We start from the raw sequence: 25,505 nt of genomic DNA on the forward strand, positions 1-25,505 counted from the left end.
CATTTTTATGTGACTGACTGGGGGTTGAAAGACTGTGCACATGAGACTGCCCTTCCCAATGCTAAGCCATAAAATAAGCTTCAATAAATGTAAAAGCATTGACACCACACAAAGTGTGTTCTGTGACCACAATGGAATGAAATTAGAAATCAATGACAGAAAGAAATTTGGGGAATTCACAAATATGTGGAAATTAAATAACATATGCTAAAATAACAAAGTGGTCAAAGAAGAGAGAACAAGGAAAATTAGAAAATACTATGAGATGAACAAAAATGAAGACACAGCATATGAAAACTTATGGGATGCAACTAAAGCAGTGCTTAGAGGGAAATGTATAGTTCTAAAGGTTGACATTAAAAAAGAAGAAATATCTCAAATCAATAACCTAACATCCCTCTTTAAGATACTGGGGAAATAAAAGCAAACCAAACCTAAAGCAAGCAGAGGGAAGGAAATAATTAGGATTAGAGCAGAAATAAATGAAACAAAAAATGAAAAACTGGTAGAGAAAGACAGTGAAGCCAAAAGTTGGTTCTTTGAAAAGATCAACAAAACTGACAAACCTTTAGCTAGATTGACCAAGGGAAAAAGCCAGAAGACTAAAATTACTAAAACCAGAAATGAAAGAGGAGACATTACTACTGACCTTACAGAAATGAAAAGGTTTATAAGAGCATACTATAAACAATTCATATGCCAATAAAAGAGTCGCTTACATGAAATGGACAAATTCCTAGAATACACAAATACCAAAATTGAGTCAAAAAAATAGAAAATCTGAATGGACCTATAAAATGTAAAGAGACTGAATTAGTAGCAATAGAACTAAATACAAACAAAACAACAACCTAAAAGCATAATGAATGAATTCTACCAAACATTTATATAAGTACTAATAGGAGTTCTTTACAAACTCTTCCAAAGAATAGAATAGGAGTGAAGACTTCTAGATCATGCAGAGGGCGATATTACTCTGATACCAAAACCAAAGACATGACAACAAAAGAAAACTACAAACCAATATCTCTTAAGAATATAAACACAGAAATGCTCAAGAAAATACAAGAAAACGAAATTCAGCAATATATAAAGGGGATTATACACTACAACCAAGTGGGAGTTATCCCAGGAATGCAAGGTTGGCTTAACATCTGAAAATCAATAAATGTAATACATTATATGTATTAGTTTGCTAGGGTTGCCATAATAAAGTACCATGGACTGGGTGGCTTAAACAACAGAAATGTATTTTCTCATAATTCTAAAGGCTAGAATTCCAAGATCAATGTGTCAGCAGGATTAGTTTCTTCTGAGGCTTCTCTCCTTGGCTTTTAAATGGCCATCTTCTCCTTATGTTTTCATGTGGTCTCCCCTCTGTGTGTGTTTATGTCCTAATTTCCTCTTCTTATAATGACATCAGTCATATTGCATTAGGGTCCACCCTAATGACTTTATTTTAACTTAATTACCTCCTTAAAGACTCTATCTCCAAATATAATTACATTCTGAGATACTGGGTGTTAAGATGTCAACATATGGATTTGGGGGAGACACAATTCAGCCCATAATAACATATCAACTGATTAAAATACAAAAGCCACATGATCATCTTCATAGATGCAGAAAAATAATTTGACAAAAATCCAACACCATTTCATAATAAAATCAACCAACACAGTAGGAACAAAAGGGAATTTCTCATCCTGATAGGGGCACTCATGAAATAAAGAATGGAAAAACAGTAGAGAAAGACAAAGATGACAAAAGTTGGTTCTTAGAAAAATGAACAAAACTGGCAAAACTTTAGGTATATTGACCAAGAGAAAAAGCCAGAAGTCTAAAATTACTAAAACCATAAATGAAAGAGAGGACATTACTACTGACCTACCAGCAGGTAACATAGTTACAGGTGAAAAACCATATGCTTTTGCCCTAAGATCAGGAACAAGTAGGGATGTTTTCTCTCCCCACTTCTATGCAACATTGTACTTGAGGTTCTAGCCAGGGCAATTAAGCAAGAATATGAAATCAAAGATATTCAGAATGGAAAGGAAGATTAAAACCATCTGTACTTACAGTAGCATGACCTTTTATATTGAAAATCCTAAAGAATACACTAAAAACTACAAAATTATTAAATGACATCAGCAAGGTTATAAGATAAAAGGTTAATATACAAAAATCAATCAATATTTTATACATGAACCAATGTAAAAATGAACCAATGAAAAATGAAATAAGATAATTTCATTTACAATAGCATCAAAAAGATGAAACTATTAAGGAGTAAATTTAACAAAAGAAATATAAGATGTATGGTCTGAAGACTATAAAACATTGTTTAAAGGAATTAAAGATCTAAATAAATGGGGGGGAAAATCCCATGTGCATGGATCACAAGACTTTAGACTGTTAAGATGGCAATATTCCCCAAATAGCTCTACAGATTTAACAAACTCCCTAACAAAAAAGTAAGCAGTCTCCTTGTAGAAATTGACAAACTGATCCTAAAATTCATATGGAAATGCAAGGGACCCAGAAGAGCTAAAGCCACCCTGAGAACAGAACAGAATTGGAGCACTAATACTTACGCATTTAAAACTTGTCACAATGCTACAATAATCAAGAGAGTGTGCTAGTGGGATAAGGATAGACATATAGATGAATGGGATAGAATTGACAATCCAGAAATAAACTCTCACGTTTATTGGTCAATTGATTTTCAACAATTGCTCCCAAACGATTCAATGGGGGAAAGAATAGTTATTTTCAATACATGGTGCCAGGACAACTGAATATTCACTTGTAAAAGAATGAAGTTGGACTATTACCTCACACCATATACAAAAATTAACTCAAAATGGATCAAAATGATGCCAGCAAGATGTCAGAATAGGAAGTCCAAGCCCTTATCCTCTCACAAAAATATCAACTAATAATGGTATATGGGCCAAAATATCTTTATGAGAATTCCAGAATCCAGTTAACAAGTTGGAGTTCGTCAGGTGAACACAAAGCTGAAACAGCTGCATTGAGACAAATAAAAAAAGTAATTTTACTTTACTCATATCAGCCCTTCCCACAAGCTGGCACAGCCCAGCACCAGGAAAGAACACCTAGGCTCTCTACTTCACCTTCAAGGAGAAAGAGAAGAGTAGATCATGTGTCCAATGTTTCAGCTTCTCAGAGGACTGCCTGAGGGACTGGTTTCTGTATTTCCTCACTCAAAGAACTGATGACATTCGCTTAGTTTGGATGCCTGGGGCCACTGAGAACAAAAAACAGCAAGAGGGCAGCTTACTCCCTTAGGAAGGAGAGGAGAGAGTCTGCATCCAGCTTTTTAGGTTTTTGGAGTGCTGCCCAAGGGACTGGTATTTAACTCCCTTGACTTGGGGTGCTGACAGGGAGCCAGCATACCTTGGATGTCCAGTGGCCACTGAGAACAAGGGAGAGCAGGTTGCTGCTAGAGAACCAGAAACTTGAAATGCTGTAGACAGACACTACAGAGAGCAAGACAGATCATTTAAATTATCCACTCAAGAGGAGTAAAAAGAAAAGTAGTGAAAAATGAATGAAGAAAGCCTATGGGACTTAGGAGACACCTTTAAAATATACAGTTATTGGAGCCTCAGGAGAAGAGAAAGGAAAGGGTAGAAAGTTTGTTTAAAGAAATAATGACTGAGAACTTCTCAAACCTGGGGAGAGGTTTAGATATCCAAGTTCATGAAGCCAACAGGTCACCCCAAAATTTCAAGGGAAAACAATCTTCTCCAGGACAAATTACAATAAAACTGTATAAAATCAAAGACAAAGAGAGACCTTTAAAAGCAATAAGAGAAAAAATTCTCTCATACAAGAGAACCCCCATAAGGCTATCAGCAGATTTCTCAGCAGAAACATTGAAGCCCGGGAGAGAGTAAGATGATATATTCAAAGAGCTGAAAGAAAAAAAAAAAACTGCCAACCAAGAATACTTTACCCTACAAAGTTGTCCTTCAGAAATGAAGATGAGAAAGACTTTCCCAAACAAACAAAAGCTAAAGGAGTTCATCACCATTAGCTCTACCTTACAAGAAATACTGAAAGGAGTTCTTTGAGCTGAAATGAAAGGATGCTAACTAGTAACATGAAAATATACCAGGTACTGGTAAAGGTAAGTATATAGTCAGATTCAGAATACTCTAATTCTGTAACATGGTGATGTGATAACCACTTAACTCTAGTATAAAGATTAAAAGACGAAAGTATTAAAAATAGGTATAGCTACAATAATTTGCTAATGGACACACAATACAAAAAGATGTAAATTATGATAACAAAAACATAAAATGGGGAGCGAGAGTAAAAGAGTATAGTTTTTGTATGTGATTGAAGTTAAGTTGTTATCAGCTTAAAATAGACTGTTATACCTATAAGATGTTTCAAGTAAACCAACAGGTAATCACAAAACAAAAAAAACTATAGTAGATACACACAAGATAAAGAGATATAGTATATAGGCACAGGATAAAGCAAAAAAAACGATAGTAGATACACACAAGATAAAGAAAAATACATTACAAGATAAAGTATACCACTATGGAAAATCATCAGTTCTTAAAGGAAGATAGCAAGAGAGGAGGAAAGAAACAAAGGAACTACAAAACAGGCAGAAAATAATTAAAAACATGGCAATAGTAAGTCCCTACCTATCAATAATTACTCTAAATGTAAATGGATTAAATTTTCCAATCAAAATGCATAGAGTGGCTGAATGGATAAAAAATAGCAAGACGCAACTATATGCTGCCTATGAGCCATTCACTTCAGCTTCAAGGACACATAGGCTCAAAGTGAAGAGATGGAAAGAGATATTCCACATAAATGGAAGCCGAAAGAGTGAGCAGGGGTAGCTATACTTATGTCAGACTAAATCAACATTAATTTAAAAAAACTGTAGTAAGAAAGAAGGTCATTATATATTTATCAATAATGATATATACATACTGATAAAGGGATCAATTCATCAAAAGGATATAACAATTGTAAATATATATGGACCTATCATCAGAGCACATAAATATATTGAGCAAATACTACAAGATCTGAAGGGAGTAATAGGAAACAATACAATAATAGTAGGTACTTCAATATTCCATCCTTATCTAGAGATAAATCATCCAGACAGAAAATAAATAAGGAAACCTTGAACTTGATCTACACTTTAGGCCAAATGGACCCAACAGACATATACAGAAGATTCCATCTAATGGCAACAGAATACACATTCTTCCCAAGCACACGTGGAATATTCTTCAGGATAGACCAAATGTTAGGTCACAAAGCAAGTCTCAACAAATTTTAAAAGCCTGAAAACACATGAAGTATCTTTTATAACCACAATGGTACAAAACTAGAAGTCAATAACAGAGGAAAACTGGAAAATTTACAAATATGTGGAAATTAAACATGATACTCCTGAAAGCCAATGCGTTAAAGATGAAATCAAAGGGAAATTTAAAAAAATATCTCGAAACAAATGAAAATGGAAACACAACATACCAAAACTTATGGGATGCAGCAAAAGCAGTGCTAAAAGGGAAGTTTATAGTAATAAATGTGTATATCAAGAAAAAAGATCTGAGCCAGCCCTGATGGCCTAGTGCTTAAATTTCAGCACATTCTGCCTCAGCAGCCCAGGTTCAGTTCCCAGGCAAGGAACCACACCACTTGTTTGTCAGTAGCCAAGCTGTGGTTGAGGCTCACATGAAAGAACTAGAAGGACTTAAAACTAGAATATACAACTATGTACTGGGGCTTTGGGGAGGGAAAAAGAGAGAGAGAGAGAAGAAGCTTGGCAACACATGTTAGCTCAGGGTCAATCTTTCCCAGCAGAAAAAACAAAGGAAGGAAGGAAGGAAGGAAAAAAGAAAGAAAGGAAGGAAGGAAAGAGAGAGAGAGGGATGGAGGGAGGAAGGAAGGAAGAAAGAAAAAGACAGAAAGAAAGGAAGGAAGGTAGGAAGGAAGAAAGAAAAAAGAAAAATGATCTCACTTATGTGGAATCTTAAAAACAAAACAAAACAAAACAAAACCACCATACTCATAGATATAGCAAAGAGACTGGTTGTTGCCAGATGCAGGGGGTGGGGAGTGGGCAAAATGGGTGAAAACTCAAAAGTTACAAACTTCCAATTATACAGAAAGTCAGTCCTGGGGATGTAATGTACAGCGTGATGACTATAGTTAATACTACTGTATTGTATATTTGAGAACTGCTCAAAGAGTAGATCTTAAAAGTTCTCATCACAAGAAAAAAATTTTGTAACTACATATGGTGATGGATGTTAACTTGACTTGTTGTGGTGATCATTTTACAATATATACAAATATGGAATCATTATGTCGTGCACCAGAAACTAAAATAATGTTATGTCAACTATATCTCAATTTAAAAATTAATTTGTTAGAAATATTTATTAAGAGAATTTAATTAATGAATGCTCAACATAAGAGTTGGGAAGATCTTTCTAACTAAACCAGGAGACCTTAAAATCCATAAGAGGAAAATAGACATTTTAATATAGAAATTTTAAAAACACTTTTATATGGCAAAATATACTACAAATAAATATAAATTATATAGGAGGAAAAAATATTTTGTGATATAGGTGGGAGATAAAAGTTAATATCTACATTTTACAGAGATCTTTCTCAAGTTGAAAAAAATTTTTTCAATAAAAAAATTGTCAGAGAATTTAATTGCTAAATCAAAGAGTACCAAATACAAGTGACAATGTGCTCAAATTCTCTGGTGGTGTATAGAAATTAAAATTAAAATGAGATATCATTTTATACAGATCACATTGGCAGAATGTAAGACCTCTATTGCTTTTGGAAATAAAGGAGACAGTGCTCATAACTTGGTGCTGGAAATAAAAGTACTACAAAATTCTTGGAAAGCAATATAGCAACACCTTCTAAAATTAGAATTATTAATACTCTTCGATGCATCAATTCCACATCCAAAAATGAATTTTGTAGAAATCAAAGCACCAATATTTTAGGAATATGTAAAATAATAGTACAGCATGCTTTATGAGGGCAAAAGAACACTTGAAACAAAGCGCTCATCAACAGGTGAATAACAGAATATATAATGATACACCCACACTATGGAGTACTACACAGCTATTAAAAGTATCAGATTTGCAGGGCTTTCCACAAGGTACTGGTGACTGAGAAATATATAATCCATTACATATGCTAATAAACTTTCTAAAGGAAACGATAATGAAAAATCCACCAGTGTTTGCTTGTATATGAGTAATTATGTGACTGCAAATAAAACTATGAAAGAAAAATCACAAGATTTTTTGTATTAGATAACTGACAAAGGAATGCTGATATGCCTAAAGGAAAAGAAGGAGGGACCAAGACTAAAGGGTTTTTAAAAAAGAAAGAAAAATGCACCATTAAAAAGATATTTATGTAAAACGTATGGCACTCTTTAAAATAAAACATGTATGTGAGTATATGCATAAATTTTAAAAGTAAAGAGACAAAAACTTTAAAGTGTGGTTAGCCTCGTTAAAACAAACGTTTTCTAAATGCTTAGGTACTCACAAAGTGGGATTTCTTGTAAATGCTGATGTATACAACAAATATTTAAAAACCGCTAAGAATACAACAAAAACAAATGATTAGTGTTACGGACAATTTATTATGGTTTTTTACTTAAGATTTCAATCGGAAGAATAATGAAACCCAAAATGTAACATTCATTAAATACAGTAACGATGAGCAAAATTAAATAATAATCTTAAAATTCGGATTGAAAACATCTTAAAGGGAAAACTGAGGAAGGCTAATACTTTAAGACAATTTTAAACACGAACTCACCTCTTTCAACTGTTCTGAATCTATTTCTCTTTCATCTCTTCCCTCTGCAGAACTCAGACAGGGTGGAAGGCTGGGACTGAAGGCCATGAGGTCCGTCTTCGGTGGCCCCTCCCCAGAGCACACCTTCTGCCTCCTCTGCTGCGAGTAGGACCAGCTCTCCACCGCGCTGGAGCACACCAGCCTGGGCTTCACCGGCCCGCCCGCGCCCTCGGTGGGCGGCGCTGAGCACCGCAGAGCCACGTACAGCAGCAGCGTGAGCACCAACAGGCTGGACACCGCGCAGATGGCGACGATCAGATACACATTGACATCCACCAGCGCCATCTCCGGGGTGCCCGCCGACGTCCGAGACGAAGCCTTTGGCGCCTGGCCGCTCTCCACCAGCGACAGCAGCACGGTGGCCGTGGCCGTCAGCGCAGGCTCGCCGTGGTCCTTCACCAGCACCAGCAGACGCTGACGCGGCGCATCCGCCTCGTCCAGGGCGCGAGTCGTGCTGATCTCGCCCGTGTACAACCCTACGCGGAACGGGCTGCGCCCGCCACCCGCCGCCGGCTGCAGCTCGAAAGACAGCCACGCGTTGTAGCCAGAGTCCGCGTCCACCGCGCGCACCTTCGCCACCACGTGGCCCGCGCCCACCGACCGCGACACCAGCTCGCTCACCGCGCCGGCCCCGCCGCCCGCCCCAGGCGGCAGCAGCGCGGGCGCGTTGTCGTTCTCGTCCAGCACGAACACCTGCAGCGTCACGTTGCTGCCCAGAGGCGGCACGCCCGCGTCGCGCGCGCTCACCTGGAACTGCAGCAGCTCCAGCTCCTCGTGGTCCAGCGGCTGCAGCGCGTACACCTTGCCGCTCTCCGCGTGCACCGACACGTAGCTCGACAGCGCACGCTCGCCCACGCGCCGCTCCACCAGCGAGTAGGACACCCGCGCGTTCTCCTGCGCGTCCGCGTCCCGCGCAGACACCGTGAAGATGTGGCTGCCAGGCGGGTTGTTCTCCTTCACGAACACCGTGTACTCGGGCTGCGCGAACGCCGGTGCATTGTCGTTCACGTCGGCCACCTCCACGGACATGCTGGCTGTGGCCGACAGCGAAGGCAAGCCGCCGTCCTGCGCGGTCACTACTAGAGCATAGGCCCACATGCTCTCGCGATCTAGGACACTGTCCAGCACCAGCGAATAGTAATTCTTGAAAGTGGACACCAGCTTGAAGGGGACATGGGATGTTAGTGAGCAGGTCACCTGCCCGTTGGCGCCAGAGTCACGGTCGAACACGCTGATCAAAGCGATAACGGTACCCACCTGAGCATCCTCTCGCACCGGGAGTGACAGAGAAGTGATGGTAACTTCTGGGGCATTATCGTTTATATCTAGTACTTCCACCAAAATGGTACAATGACCGGCCATTGGAATATTCCCCTTGTCGATTGCTTCCACGAATATTTCATACAATTTCTTTTCTTCGAAATCCAGTTTACCTTTTGTCCTAATTTCTCCACTGTTGGGATTTATGTTAAATACATATAACACTGCAGGCGATACAGGCCTTCTAAATGAGTAGATTATGTCTCCATTTGTACCATCATCAGGATCTGTGGCATTTAGCTTGATCACTAACGTTCCATTAAGTGCGTTCTCTAACACTCTCACTTTATAAATGAATTGGTCAAATTCTGGGGCATTGTCATTCACATCCAGAACTGTGATCAGCAGCTGAACTGTGCCCGTCAGCTGGGGTTTACCTCCATCATTTGCTATCAATAATAAACTATGTTCCTGAATTTCCTCTCTGTCCAATGATTTCCTCAACACAAGTGATAACGAAGACGTTTGTTCATGATTGTTTTGTGGGTCCAAAGCGAAATAATCGTTGGGATCTATTCTGTAGGTCAAGGCCGAGTTTACTCCAATATCTGCATCAGATGCGCCATCTAGTGGAAACCGAGTTTCCGGAGGTCTAGATTCTGCAATGATTATTCTTTTTTTACTTTCAGGAAATACAGGCGGGTTGTCGTTAATGTCCCTCACCTCCACCTCCACATGGAAAACCTGCAGCGGCCGGTCCACGATCACCTCCAGGTGGATGCTGCACTCCAGGCTCCGCCCGCACAGCTCCTCGCGGTCGATGCGAGAATTCACAAACAAAATGCCATTCTGCAGATTTACCTCCAGAAGGTCCCCGCGGCCTTTGGACGCCACCCGGAACAGGCGCGGCACCAGCTCCGCCAGCTCCAGCCCCAGGTCCTGGGCGATGCGGCCCACGAAGGTGCCGTGTTTGGCCTCCTCGGGAACCGAGTAGTGGACCTGCCCGCTCCCCGTCTTCCATGCTGCTAGGAGCACAAGCAGCAAGAGCAGACGCCCCACTCCTGGGCCTCCTCGCCAGGAAAACAGCATGGTACACTCGAAAGGCTTCAGAGATATCGCAAACATATAGGATACCTTACCTCAAACTGTCTCTCAAGGTCCAATTTTATGGCTTTCTATCGCGGGAGGATTCGCTAGAGGTTTTCCGCTCTCTGCCAAATTTTCTGAAGGAAGGAAGAAGCGGAGGTGCTTTCTTCTGGGAAGCGTTCTCAGTGAAGAGCGACACCATGCGCATGAATGTGTAAGTGTAAAAATGACTGTTTTCATATTTTCCATTGATGTAGGGGTTTTTTCTTGCATTTTGTGACGCTTTTCACCGCATGTATGTAATTGAAGATTAAATGAATCACTGTATTCTGCTCAGCATTGTATGCTAGTTGACAATTGATTTATGAGTTCCATTTTTCTGCAAATACATTTTTGTACGTGTAAAACTTCCATGCAGAATTTTTAAAAAGGGGGGAATAGTCTAAATTCTCTTTTGGAAATCAGTCTGTAGTTCTGCATAGGTTCGTAGGTTTTGTTGGGAATGTCCTTTTCCTCTAATATTTTTTGAATCCTGCTCACACAACAACTATTGACTCCAAGTGGAAAGATAACCAATCACATAAGAATAAAATGAATGAACGTGGAAAATATTGGTAAGTGAAATACCAGATTTAAATAAGTACCCCATATTTATTCTAGATTCCCCCAAATATAACTGAAATTTGGATAAAGTATTTATATTTGAAGGAAGTATCCAATGTGTGTATGAGTTTGTATATGAGTGTGTGTGCACAAACACAACAATTTAGCCCATTTAGATATAGCAATGCTTTAAAGTTCTGGATTTTCTTTGTATAAAACATGCCAAGAACTAGCATCCTATGTATTTGATAGAATTTAAATTACTACCAATAGGTTAAACTTCCCTCACCCTCTCCCCATCTTACACTATCACTGGGAAAAACCTTACTATTATTTAAATTAACTCCTACGTTTACCTATTGCTATACCTATCTTTACCAAGCCACAAAGTTACAGGCCAAATAGTGCTGTGGAAGATATAGCATAGCTCCAATAATTCTCTTGCCTGTTCTGTGCACAAATCTTCAGGAAATAATAGTTGTGTTCATAACTATATTTTTGCTCCCCTCTGAAAATTTGAGTAGAGTATTTGGTATTCTTACCCTCACCCTCCTCCGCTGCTCCATTAATTTTATTATACTTTACTCTTATAATGAGAATAGCTCCTTGATTCTTTCTAATTGTTCTTTTCAACCAGGCCCTACCTTGTCTCACTTACCTCTCTACCTAACCTAGACTACATACTCAACCATTTAAAACATGCTCTTCCAGACACCCTAGAAGTACTCACTTACTTGTATTACTTCTCTGACATTTTCTTTAGCTTCCAACACACAGCCTAACTATCCATTTTCTCCATTCCTCCTAGTGAGTTTCTGAGGATAAGGTATCACTTAACCATAATGACTATATTCTCTACAAATTTACTCCCACCTTTGCCTCAATTGGGCCCTTAAATTAATTCATAATTAACCTTCTCTCCTGCCCTACAGAGATTTTTCCATATTCCCTTCCTTCTCTTCTCAAATTCCCAACCTCATTTCCACCACCTGGTTCTCAGATGATTTACCCAGAAAGATAAATCATCAAATATGAACTCAATAGTTCTCTTCTTATACCAACATTTTTCTTTATCTTCTCTATTTTTTATTTCCTACTAAGGAAAAATGGCCCCCAATTTTAAGGCCACCCTATGCTCTTAAAACAATATTCTCTATTCTATTCTCCTTTGTATTTTTCATCTTTGTCTTCACTGTTTCACTGCTTGTCTCATCTTCAGTATCTCCTTCTTTATTGCTTCTTTCCCTCACACTATAAAAACACTCAAGCATCTTTAAAAATAAATAAATATAAATATACACACATTTAAACTTACTATTTCTGAAAAAAAAGCATGTTCTGTTTATCTCTTTCTCTTCACCTCTAACTTCTAACATTTACTTGATATATTGTACTTTGAGTTTTATTTCAGCTGTCTGTCGTCTAACCTCCTTATGATTTTAAGCCTAGTATACTAGGCTGAATGGCGACCCCTCCCCCAAAGTATATTTCCATATCTTAATCCCTGGAACCTGTCAATGTTACTTTATATGGCAAAAGATGTGGTTAAGTTAAAGATCTTGAGAGGCGGACCTTATCCTGGATGATACAGGTGGACCTTAAAGTGCCATCATGTGTACCCTTATAAAATACACATACGGAGGAAAAGATATGCAGAAGAAGAGGAGGCAATGTGGCCATGGAGGCAGAGATTGGAGCAGTATGGCCAGAACCCAAGGAACGCCAGCAGCCATCAGAAGCTAAAAGAGAGAACAGATTCTCCCCTGGAGCTCCAGAGGATGTACAGCCCTGCCAATACTTTGATTGTGGGCTTCTGGTCTCCAAAACTGTGAGAGAATCAATTTTTGTTGTCTTAAGCCATCCAGTTTTTGGTAAAATGTTACAGCAGCCACAGGAACTAACACACTTACCCACCTAAATTCTTTGCTTGGACACATTGGTTTTCATGTTTCAATCTCTCTCTTTGGTGAGTTTTTTCCTTTCATGGATTTACTTTTTTCCCTGAAAGAATTACTCAAAAATCTACATCAATAATCTCTCTGAGCTCCATATCCATATTTCCAATCACAATGGTATTCTCCGAGAACCTCAAGAGTAACATTTTTCTTTTATTTTCTTATTTTGGTGAGGAAGATTGGCCCTAAGCTAAAATCTGTGCCCATCTTCCTCTACTTTATATGTGGGATGCCTGCCACAGCATGGCTTGATAAGGAGTGAGTAGGTCTGCGCCTCGATCCAAACCAGCAAACCCTGGCCGTGGAAGGAGAGTGCAAAAACTTAACCACTAGGCCACCAGGCAACCCCCCAGTTTTCCTCTTTTTGCTTGAGGAAGATTGTCCCTGAGCTAACATCTGTGCCAATCTTCCTCAATTTTTTTATATGTAGGATGCCACCATAGCATGGCTTGATGTGTGTAGGTCTGCGCCTGGGATCCTGGCCCACGAACCCGGCCACTGAAGCAAAGCACCGAACTTAACCACTACACCACAGGGCCAGCCCCAAGAGTAACATTTTCTTAAATGATCCTCTGCCTTCCCTAGCTGCACAAACACACACAAATTGTTTCTCCAACTCTCCTCTGCATCTTTGTTAATCACATCCTCATCCTCCTAAGTGACCAAACTAAAAAAGTTAGAGTCATTTCTATTTTTTTCTTTCTCTTATAATTTGTAAAGAGTCAGTCATTACCTGGCTGCTTCTACCTTGCCAATGCCTCTTGTACGTGTTTCTTTCAATCCATTTCAACTGTCGTAATTAGTTTCCATTACTTGATACCTAAAGTATTATCAAAGATTCTTAGCTTTCCTACCCTCAGAATCTCCCCTGCTCCAATCCTTCAAGTACGTATTCACTAGAGCAAACTCTGCTCTTTTATTTACACTTATCTTTCCTCTTGTAATACCTTCTTGGAGAAGTGTTATCTGTCCTTCAAGGCACTCTTTAACAAATATTGTCTAATCTCTGGAGCCCAAGCCCACTTCTAAGATGGAGGGATGTGCTCAGGCAGTTTATTTAAAGGCCATATATTTATTCAAAAATTATTGATTGAACATATGCTATATTCCATGTTCTAAACTAAAGATATGTGAGAGAGTAGTAGGCAAAAGGCAGGAAAGTTTAATGCCTTCACTACCAGGCTGAAGGATTTAAGACTTTATTCTCTGGTCAAAGAGAAGCCTCTGGATGTTTTTGTGGAAGAAAGTTACAAGATGTAAAATGCACTTTAGACGATTCACCTGATAATAGCCTTAGAGCAGTGGTATGCCGTAATGGGTTTGGGATCCTCCAAAACTGTGTCTGAGCCACTTCTCACTATCTATGTGGGTTAAGCTTCAGGTTTCTCATCAGTAAAATGACGATGAAAAATATTGTGCCTGCAGCATGGGCTGATCTGATAACAAATGAGATAATGCAATTAAAGATCTTAGCACAGGTCCCAGAAAATAATAAGAAATCAATAAGTATTCTTATACTTTATTGAATAAAAAAATACCATTAATTGGGCCAGCCCTGATGGCCTAGTGGTTAAAGTTTGGCACACTCTGCTTCAGCAGCCCAGGTTTGGTTCCCAGGTGTGGAACCACAACACTCATCTGTCAGTGGCCATGCTGTGGCAGTGGCTCACATAAAAAAAAAAAAGAGGAAGATTGACAACAGACATAAGCTCAGGGTGAATCTCCCTTATCAAAAAAAAAAAAAAAGCATTAATTGTAAGATGCACCATTACTTGTGTGCTACTAAGAAAGAAAAGCAGCTAATTAAATTATTATAAACCATTAATTATATGATACATCTTGATTTTATGTAGATATTATAATATTTTAAATATGAAAAGCCTTTATTATACTTTACATAAATAAGGATAGTACAATAGCCAATCCCACTTGAAGAAGGCACTACGTGTGAAAAGTAACAGAAAATTATTCTTCTTAGAATTAATAATATGTCATTTTTATTGTTGCTATAGTACCCAGAAGGAGATGTACTGAAATTAGAATGGTGATGAAGGAGGCTATTTTACCAGCCTAGGCACGTAAGGAACAGTAAAGAAATCCAGTTATTGGTATTGGGAAATCTTTGTACTAATCTTGCAAATTTTCTGTAATCATGAAATTACCTTCAAATTGAAAATAAATTTAAGGTGGGGCCGGTGCTTTAGCCAAGTGGTTAAGTTCACGTGCTCCACTTGGGGGCCCAGGGTTTCGCCAGTTTGTATCCTGGGCACAGACCTAGTGCTGCTCATCAAGCCATGCTGAGGCAGCGTCCCACATAGAGGAACTAGAAGAACCTACAACTAGAATATACAACTATGTACTGGGGGCTTTGGGGAGAAGAAGGAAAAAAGAGAAGATGGGCAACACATGTTAGCCCAGATGCCAATCTTTAAAAATAAATAAATTTAAGAGTCATCAAATGTCTAGACAGTTTTTACTCTCATGTACTAATATTTTTCAAGGCTAATCATGCATAGATAACAGGAAAACTAAAAGAACAAGAAAATTTTAAAGTGTGGTGATCCATAGCCTCCATTTCATCTATATATCGCATTCATTAAGACTTGGAAAGTTGGGCTAATACATGAAAAGTTCAAAATGACTAAGAATGATCACGCCACGAAAGAGGAGATATTCAACGGCTTAAATGATGACATTATGAAGAAAAAAAGGAATAGAAGATACATTTTTACCATAACAGAAAGTTCTTAAAGGAAACAAATATACTGAAATGATATCAATGACTTACTTCACTGGAAGGGTTTAAACAGTCTTCTCCTGACTGTGAAAGACAGGGACTGAAGGCCATGAGGTCGGTCTTGGGCTGCCCCTCCCCAGAGCACACTTTCTGCCTCCTCTGCTGCGAGTAGGACCAGCTCTCCACCGCGCTGGAGCACACCAGCCTGGGCTTTCCTGGTCCGCACGCGCCCTCGGTGGGCGGCGCCGAGCACCGCAGCGCCACGTACAGCAGCAGCGTGAGCACCAACAGGCTGGACACCGCGCAGATGGCGACGATCAGATACACATTGACATCCACCAGCGCCGTCTCTGCGGTGCCCGCCGACGTCCGTGACGAGGTCTTCGGAGCCTGGCCACTCTCCACCAGAGACAGCAGCACGGTGGCCGTGGCCGTCAGCGCAGGCTCGCCGTGGTCCTTCACCAGCACCAGCAGACGCTGACGCGGCGCATCCGCCTCGTCCAGGGCGCGAGTCGTGCTGATCTCGCCCGTGTACAGCCCCACGCGGAACGGGCTGCGCCCGCCACCCGCCGCCGGCTGCAGCTCGAAAGACAGCCACGCGTTGTAGCCAGAGTCCGCGTCCACCGCGCGCACCTTCGCCACCACGTGGCCCGCGCCCACCGACCGCGACACCAGCTCGCTCACCGCGCCGGCCCCGCCGCCCGCCCCAGGCGGCAGCAGCGCGGGCGCGTTGTCGTTCTCGTCCAGCACGAACACCTGCAGCGTCACGTTGCTGCCCAGAGGCGGCACGCCCGCGTCGCGCGCGCTCACCTGGAACTGCAGCAGCTCCAGCTCCTCGTGGTCCAGCGGCTGCAGCGCGTACACCTTGCCGCTCTCCGCGTGCACCGACACGTAGCTCGACAGCGCACGCTCGCCCACGCGCCGCTCCACCAGCGAGTAGGACACCCGCGCGTTCTCCTGCGCGTCCGCGTCCCGCGCAGACACCGTGAAGATGTGGCTGCCCGGGGGGTTATTCTCCTTTACGAACACCGTGTACTCGGGCTGAGCGAACGCCGGTGCATTGTCGTTCACGTCGGCCACCTCCACGGACACGCTGGCTGTGGCCGACAGCGAAGGTGAGCCCCCATCCCGCACTGTCACCACCAGCTCATAATTAGCTACGCTCTCGCGGTCCAAAGCGCTGTCCAACACCAGTGAATAGTAATTCTTGAAAGTGGACACAAGCTTGAAGGGGACATGACGTGTTAGTGAGCAGGTCATCTGCCCGTTGGCGCCAGAGTCCTGGTCGGACATGCTGATTAAGGCGATAACGGTGCCCACCTGAGCATCCTCTCGCAGCGGGAGCGACAGCGAAGTGACCATTACCTCGGGGGCATTGTCGTTCAGGTCCTGAACTTCCACCAGGACTGTGCAGTGACCTGCCATGGAAGGGATCCCTTTATCAATGGCGTTAACCTGAATTTCATACTCACTGTTCTCTTCAAAATCCAATTTCCCATAAATTCTGACTTCACCTGTTTCTGGATTTATTGAAAATATACAGTTCTTACTCACTGGCAAAATCATTCTGATTCCATAGGAAATTTCCCTATTCACTCCTTCGTCTCGATCAGAAGCGTTTAGTTGAATCACTCTCGTGTCGTTTGGGACGTTTTCAAACAGCACTACTTTATAGCTAGGCGTATCAAACTCCGGAGCGTTGTCGTTCACATCCAGGACGGTTATTTGAATCTGAACCGATCCTGTTAGCTCGGGTTTACCGCCATCCAGGGCGGTCAGCAGTAAATTAAGTTCTGGCGTTTCCTCTCTATCTAATGACTTCTGAAGAACTAGTTCAGGCAATATACTTTTATCGTTTTTCGTTGTTATTTTCAGAGTAAAGTATTCATTTAGACTTAACCTATAGGTCAGAAGAGAATTTACACCGATATCTGCATCGGAAGCGCCCTCTAGAGGAAAACGAGATTCCAGAGGTGCAGATTCAGAAATAAGTACCTTTTGTTCTCCTTCTCTGAACATGGGCGGATTGTCGTTAATGTCCTTCACCTCCACCTCCACATGGAAAACCTGCAGCGGCCGGTCCACGATCACCTCCAGGTGGATGCTGCACTCCAGGCTCCGCCTGCACAGCTCCTCGCGGTCGATGCGAGAATTCACAAACAAAATGCCATTCTGCAGATTTACCTCCAGAAGGTCCCCGCGGCCTTTGGACGCCACCCGGAACAGGCGCGGCACCAGCTCCGCCAGCTCCAGCCCCAAGTCCTGGGCGATGCGGCCCACGAAGGTGCCGTGTTTGGCCTCCTCGGGAACAGAGTAGTGGACCTGGCCGCTCCCCGCCTCCCCCGCTGTCAGGAGCAGAAACGACAGCAGCAGTCGCCGGGCTCCAGGACCTCCTGGCCAGGAAAACACCATTGCAGATAAGGAGATCTCTGAGGTAGGCCTGTCAGTTTTAAGTGATCGCTCGCCTGCGAACCTTTATGAGGAGTCTTTCTTTTCCGATAAGTATGTATTTAGTAAATTTTACCCAGCATTCCGGTCAATACGGAGTCGATTCTATTTTGTGAATGGTTGGAATCTGAGCGCGGAGACAGAATTTTCCTTTTTCACCTTTTGAGTGTACAGCGACATCATGTGACTGATTATGTAAGTACAAGAAAGATCCTGAGGTTCTTTTTGGTTTAGTCGCTTCCCAGGTCACTTTAAACTGTTTCAATTTTTGGATATTTTCATGGATCATTCATAAATGCCTATTTAATACATGTGGTATTAGTAACCGTGCACAAATAATTCTATTATACTGCAGTTTTGAAAATATTCTGCTGCCTCAAAGTCTATCATAAAATAATAATTGCAATACAGTATGTCAGAAGCTACTCTTTAGTTATCATGGAGAATAAAATAAAGAATAATAATGTACACCACTCCTGCCCTTATATTGCTCACAATTGACATTTTTAATGACTTTTAGCCCCACAAGCACTCCGTTGAAAGACTTTAGGAGAAAGATAAGAATCCCCTAGTTTACTAAAGCAAAAGAAACTAAAACATTTCTCTTAATATTTCATTCATATAAATTATTTTATTCATAAGTCTGCTAAAGATTAGACTTCATCATAAAGATGGAAGATGTCATTGTTTTTGGTTCCTTGATGCTCACATGTGATCACTTTTCATACAACTGCTCTCATTCCCATAACATGTTAAAATGAGGCTTGAGTATAGATTCTGGAAAGTTTTACTCTAGCAGAGGTAAAATGTTTCCATGTAAAATGTTGAGTCAAAGTCTCCAAATTTCACAATATTCTAAAGTGACAGTGGAGCACTAATATGAAAAAGATCTCATGAAATGTTTTGGAGCCCCATCTCATTGACTAAAGTTAAAAGAATATGACCTTCATAATGATCCTTTGGTTTCCCTCTAAGTCTTTCCCTTCAGGCCAGTTAGCAGTTACTCAGAATATGTTTCTCTTCAGAAAATCAGAATGCCTACTATGATGCAAGGGAGAATCATAAGACTTTTCATAATTTTATTCATTAATTCAAGGCCAGCTTTAAGGGAAAACAAAACACAGAAAGGATCCCACAGCTAGCTACGAACAAGTAAATATAGGTTTTACAAACCATTAAAATTCAAATCAAAATCTTTAAACCAATAATTTGTTGCCATTCCTTTTACATATAATAATAAAGGGAACTGAGATATGAAATCTTTACAGAACCAGAAAATAATAACCAAGAATGGTTCTACATGTATAAAATAACAACTATAAAACTGGCCCTTAATTAATCAAAAACACAGTCAAGTTTTGGTGTTAACAGACTATTTAAATTATCTAATATCACCACCAATCTTCTTCATTTTCTATCTTCCATTTTCAAAAAGAGTCAATGTACCATAATTGCTAAGGAACTTTATTGGAAAAGTAGTAGTGCTATGTAGTCCTCACACACTATTAGACATAATTAAATTATTATAAAGATAGGAAGATCTAAATTTAGCTTAATATTTAAATAATCTAACTAGAAAATAGGTTGAAATTATTATTTTACACCATAGAATGAAATCTTTAATTAAGAATAAGTAAAAAAGACACAATTTGCAGAAATTAGTCCATGTAATTTGGAATTATGTAAAATATGCACTGATTACTAAGAACTGTAAAAGTTATGATTTGCAAAATTTTAACCTGTACTTTAAAAAAATCCAATATCTTTGTTTATTAAATTTAAATAACCTTGAGTCATTCCAAGAACTTCATTTGTAGATAGGTAATAATGTGTGCACTACCTAACATACACATTTATTTATATTTGCAAATTTCATAAGTGATATGATGGCCTAATCACTTTTGAGTCTGAAATAGTTTGTATTTTAATCTGGTTGCCTATTTTGGAATAAAGAATGTTTTGACCTAATTAATATTGAGGTACAAATGTTCATGACCAGAGGTCCAAGACTTCAGCATGGGTCCTTGAATATTACTCCAAATGGTAAGCTTTGTGATTTTAAGAGAATGGCCACATATGACTTTCATGAGATTCTCAGAAGAGTCAGTGTTCTGCCACACTATATGTAGCTAAGAATCACTGAATTAGAAGAATGACCTGGAGGTAAATGATCTTTGCTCAAATCTTCAGATACAATTGTACCACATGGAAAGAAAATTTCACAAACACTAGAGATAAAGGATTTAAAAATAGGAAATTTAAAATGTGAGATGAATGAAACTGATAATTGTCAATAGGCTTCACTATAATAGAGTAAAATTTTTCCTTTCTAGATGAGTCCACAAAACTTAGGAAAGAATGCCAACTAGCACATATTGCAGATATTATAAGCCTATATGCAAGTCTTTAGCACGTTTGAATGACTTGACCAACATGAATAACTTTATTTGCCTACTTTACTTTGGAAGCATAAATCTGGGAGTTCTGTTTGAGTATGTAGTAGATAAATATCCATTTCATGGAACAAAAAACAAGGGGACAGAATTTTAGTTATACTACTTAAATGAAAGCAGCAAACTTGAAGGTAAGACTACATTTTTTCTGCAAATAATGTGAAAACAGGTTTAATCTTACCAGTAGAGGCAAAACTAAAGATTATTTAATAGACAATAAATGTATTATGGATGTTTAACACTACAGAAAAAGAAAGGTAAATCCTTTCAGACCTACTGAACAGAGTGTTGAATCTTTGATACAAGCCTCAAGTGAGAAAAGTCAAGCGACATAACAGTGTGAAAATATCAAGACAGAAGACTGTTAAAAGACACAGAGGATGAGTAAATTCAATTAATCCATAGTGATTAGCTACATTACTGAAGATTAGAGATGAAATGACGTGGATCAGCGAAAATTAGAAATTATTTCTAATAAAGTGATGTCAGAAGAATCATTCTTGCATCTTTTAACATTTTCTAACAAACATTAGGAGAAACAGGACATTTATTGGCTAAAACACGTGATTCCTAATATGATTAAAATTGGATATGTGTATCATTTGTATTTCACTAACAGACATTATTCTTTAAAACAGTACTAAAAATATAGAGTATATATTAAAATTTTCTATGAAATAAACTGGATTTCTAAACATTTAGCATAAGCTTCAAAAGAGGGGAAATCTTTGGAACTCACCTGCCCAGGGTGATTTGATCCTGCCTCCTGCCTTTCCTCTCCGACTTCTCTATCCAGACCTGGAGGAAGACTGGGACTAAAGGCCATGAGGTCAGTCTTGGGTGGCCCCTCCCCAGAGCACACCCTTTGCCGCCTCTGCTGTGAGTATGACCAGCTCCCCACCGCGCTGGAGCACACCAGCCTGGGCTTCCCCTGCTCACGTGCGCTGTCGCTGGGCGGCGCCGAGCACCGCAGCGCCACGTACAGCAGCAGCGTGAGCACCAACAGGCTGGATACCGAGCAGATGGCGATGATCAGGTACACGTTGACATCCACCAGCGCCGTCTCTGCGCCTGTGACGCCCTTCGACGCCCTCGACGAGGCCTTTGGCGCCTGGCCACTCTCCACCAGCGACAACAGCACGGTGGCCGTGGCCGTCAGCGCAGGCTCGCCGTGGTCCTTCACCAGCACCAGCAGACGCTGACGCGGCGCGTCCGTCTCGTCCAGGGCGCGAGTCGTGCTGATCTCGCCCGTGTACAGCCCCACGCGGAACGGGCTGCGCCCGCCACCCGCCGCCGGCTGCAGCTCGAAAGACAGCCACGCGTTGTAGCCAGAGTCCGCGTCCACCGCGCGCACCTTCGCCACCACGTGGCCCGCGCCCACCGACCGCGACACCAGCTCGCTCACCGCGCCGGCCCCGCCGGCCGCCCCAGGCGGCAGCAGCGCGGGCGCGTTGTCGTTCTCGTCCAGCACGAACACCTGCAGCGTCACGTTGCTGCCCTGAGGCGGCACGCCCGCGTCGCGCGCGCTCACCTGGAACTGCAGCAGCTCCAGCTCCTCGTGGTCCAGCGGCTGCAGCGCGTACACCTTGCCGCTCTCCGCGTGCACCGACACGTAGCTCGACAGCGCACGCTCGCCCACGCGCCGCTCCACCAGCGAGTAGGACACCCGCGCGTTCTCCTGCGCGTCCGCGTCCCGCGCAGACACCGTGAAGATGTGGCTGCCAGGCGGGTTGTTCTCCTTCACGAACACCGTGTACTCGGGCTGCGCGAAAGTTGGTGCGTTGTCGTTCACGTCGGCCACCTCCACGGACAGGCTGGTCGTGGCCGACAGCGAAGGTGAACCTCCGTCTTGTGCTGTCACCACCAATTTGTAGACCGACACGCTCTCGCGATCCAGAGCACTGTCCAGCACCAGTGAATAATAGTTCTTGAACGTGGACGTGATCTTGAAGGGGACGTTGGGCGTTAGAGAACAGATCACCTGTCCATTGGCACCAGAGTCGCGGTCGGATACACTGATCAGCGCAATGACCGTGCTAGGCTGAGTGTCCTCTCGTACTGGGAGAGACAGGGAAGTCACACTGACTTCAGGAGCATTATCATTGACGTCTAAGATTTCTACCCAGACTGTACAGTGACCTGCCATTGGGGGATTCCCCTTATCTGTAGCCTGCACTTCAATTTCATAAAATTTGTTTTCTTCATAATCTAAAGTTCCATTCACCCTGACTTCTCCATTATTTTCATCAAGTGTAAATAAAGGTTTTCCATTGGGTTTAATCGACATCAAGGAGTATGTTACCTCACCATTGACTCCTTCGTCTGGATCTGTGGCGTTTAACTTTATCACAAAAGTTTCTTTAGCTGCGTTTTCCATCAGTCTCACCTTATATTCTGATTGCTCAAATTCCGGATCATTGTCATTAATATCCAAGACGCGGACGAACAGCTGCACGGTGCCAGTAAGCTCCGGTTTCCCCCCGTCTGCAGCGGTCAGTAGCAAATTAAGCTCTGGAGTTTTCTCTCTATCCAGAGACTTCTTTAATGTAAGTGACAGTCTTTTAGTCGGCTTACTATGTGTTGGTAACTCTAAAGAAAAATACTCATTTTGACTTAGTCTGTAGGTCAATAGAGCATTCTCACCGATATCCGCATCAGAAGCTCCCTCTAGAGGAAAATGCGAGTCGGGTTGCTTAGATTCAGAAATGAACAGCTTTTGTTCTCTGAGAGAGAACACCGGCGGATTGTCGTTAATGTCCTTCACCTCCACCTCCACATGGAAAACCTGCAGCGGCCGGTCCACGATCACCTCCAGGTGGATGCTGCACTCCGGGCTCTGCCCGCACAGCTCCTCGCGGTCGATCCGAGAATTCACAAACAAAATGCCATTCTGCAGATTTACCTCCAGAAGGTCCCCGCGGCCTTTGGACGCCACCCGGAACAGGCGCGGCACCAGCTCCGCCAGCTCCAGCCCCAGGTCCTGGGCGATGCGGCCCACGAAGGTGCCGTGTTTGGCCTCCTCGGGGACGAAGTAGTGGACCTGCCCGCTCCCAGCCCCCCAGAATGCAAGGAGCAGAAGCGAGAGCAGCAGTCGCCGAGTGCCGAATCCCCTTCTTTGAGACCCGAACATCGCATACGACATTGACTTCCAAAATAAAATTCTTTACACTTATAGTACCAGAGACTCCAGTTTTGGGTTAAGAATCTTGCTGAATTTCTGAGAAGTTTCAAAGGATTCTTTAACAGTAGCGTTCGGCATGATGGAGTCGTTTTGTTTGGGGAGTTCCTGGCTGTTCAGACCAACCCTTGAGTGAACTATTTCCATCAAGTAAAGAGCGACACCTTGCGCCTGAAATTGTGAGTACTGTACACTACATCCAACACCACAGAATTCCACTTAAAGAGAAAAAATCGTTTCATGTGTTTCACGTTATTTTATTCCCAAAATAATATTTTGAAAGTGCTTATTTACAGAACATTCAGATTTTAAGTCATATTGAAACTGATGGTATGTGGGAAATGGCATTTTATTCTTGATCAACATCAAATTTAAATTTTTGTTCCTATATTTAATTTAGAGCTACGCAATTGTTCTTTTACTTGTCTACATAATATACACACACATGCAGAGTTAAGTTACAGGTACCCTTATGAAAAACCAGGGTTAAATATTTCCTAAAGATATTGTACCTCATATAAAAATATTATCAAATTTGAATTGTTTTACTTCTAGTCTCCCTTGTTACTTTGACTGCTGGGAAACTCAAAGACAAATTTGAAGTTTTAATAACAACTCTTTAGTCTTTACGTTCTGCATATTTTGTTCTTATCCATATGTACTTACCTTCTAGTCATATCTATTTTCCTTAGATCTGATTCTTTGTTATTTACATTTAATTGTGTTCTTGTTACAAGCAACTTTATATCCGTTGAAGAACAATAAGAAAAACAAAAATATATTTTCAAATTTAGCAGTTTAAAACATAGAATTCACAAGGGAAAAGTCTATTGATGTAAATAAAATTTGTATTTGACATATATGACGTCTCACATAAGTTGCATTGCGAGCAGTATAATATGAGGTATCAAAATGACACTTTATGTAATGGTGTCAATGATATGAAGAAGCAGTTTTCAACTATAGAAGGAATTTTATTGTCATTCAATGAAATAAATAAAAATCACCATGAAAATATCTGTGCCATATTGGTATTTCCAAGTCATCAACATTGGCCTTTGTATATCTATTCAAGATATATTCATGAGAATTGCTGACCTGTTTCTTGTTGAAAGAATTTTGGGTTTGAGATCATAAGTTCATCCAAAACAAGGGAAATGATTTCTAATTGTATCTCTTCTAAGTGCCTAATATTGTGCTAAAAAACAGAAAATAATCAAACAACACAACCAAATAGCAAAGAACTTTAGTGTTTGTGGAAATTCAATTTCATAAAATACCAAGTAGAAATGGGAATTGTTGATGTGAGTTTTTATTGCCCAAAGTAGCAATTTGGTTATGTGTCCTTTGTCTTTTCATACGGCCTTGGGATTTAAGGGGGGGGGGGGGAGAGGATACAATGGAAGTTTAAGAAAGTGGTTCAGAATAAATATCAGTAGGTTGAGTATTTTGTTGTATGATTTTGATGTTTCACCTCCAATCTAAAAATATTGCAATGACATATGAAAAATTACTAGTATATTTATCTGTATATTAATATTTTAATCTAGAATACACACACGTACTCTTGCTAATTCCAGATCTTGTTCCACTTTTTTCAAATTTACTCTTTTCCTGATATTATCATTCTATTAGAACTCTTATTAAAGTAAATGCAAAATTCATTCTTAAAAAACTAATAAAGCAGACTCATCACCTTTTATGACGTTGAATTCTGTTATGCATCTGTAAAACAATTAGTCACATGGGCCTCTAATTGGAATATAACATTAGACTAGATAACAGTAGATTTAACATGATATTTGAAGCCTGTCAGATTTATTTTGGAGAAAAAGAGGAAGCAACTGATCTCCAACCACTTCACT

At 41.0% G+C, this 25,505-nt stretch overlaps 1 protein-coding gene across 17 annotated transcripts in view; it reads right to left on the bottom strand.

Moving 5' to 3' along the window:
- LOC100629863 (protocadherin alpha-C2) overlaps positions 1-25,505 on the bottom strand; it is a 175,810-nt gene that overhangs the window by 93,595 nt on the left and 56,710 nt on the right. The window contains exon 1 of one of the 17 annotated variants that reach the window (XM_070234094.1): positions 21,202-23,840. The exons of 12 other annotated variants lie outside the window; for them this stretch is intronic. In XM_070234094.1, the coding sequence (XP_070090195.1) occupies positions 21,202-23,604 (2,403 nt within the window). In that variant the 5' untranslated portion in view covers positions 23,605-23,840. Of the gene's footprint in view, positions 1-7,881; positions 10,717-15,612; positions 18,488-21,201; positions 23,841-25,505 lie in introns of those variants that run through there. 4 more of the 17 variants (XM_023617541.2, XM_023617542.2, XM_070234095.1 and 1 more) reach the window with 4 other exon arrangements.

Source organism: Equus caballus, chromosome 14, assembly GCF_041296265.1.
Source record: "Equus caballus isolate H_3958 breed thoroughbred chromosome 14, TB-T2T, whole genome shotgun sequence".
NCBI lineage: Eukaryota > Metazoa > Chordata > Mammalia > Perissodactyla > Equidae > Equus > Equus caballus.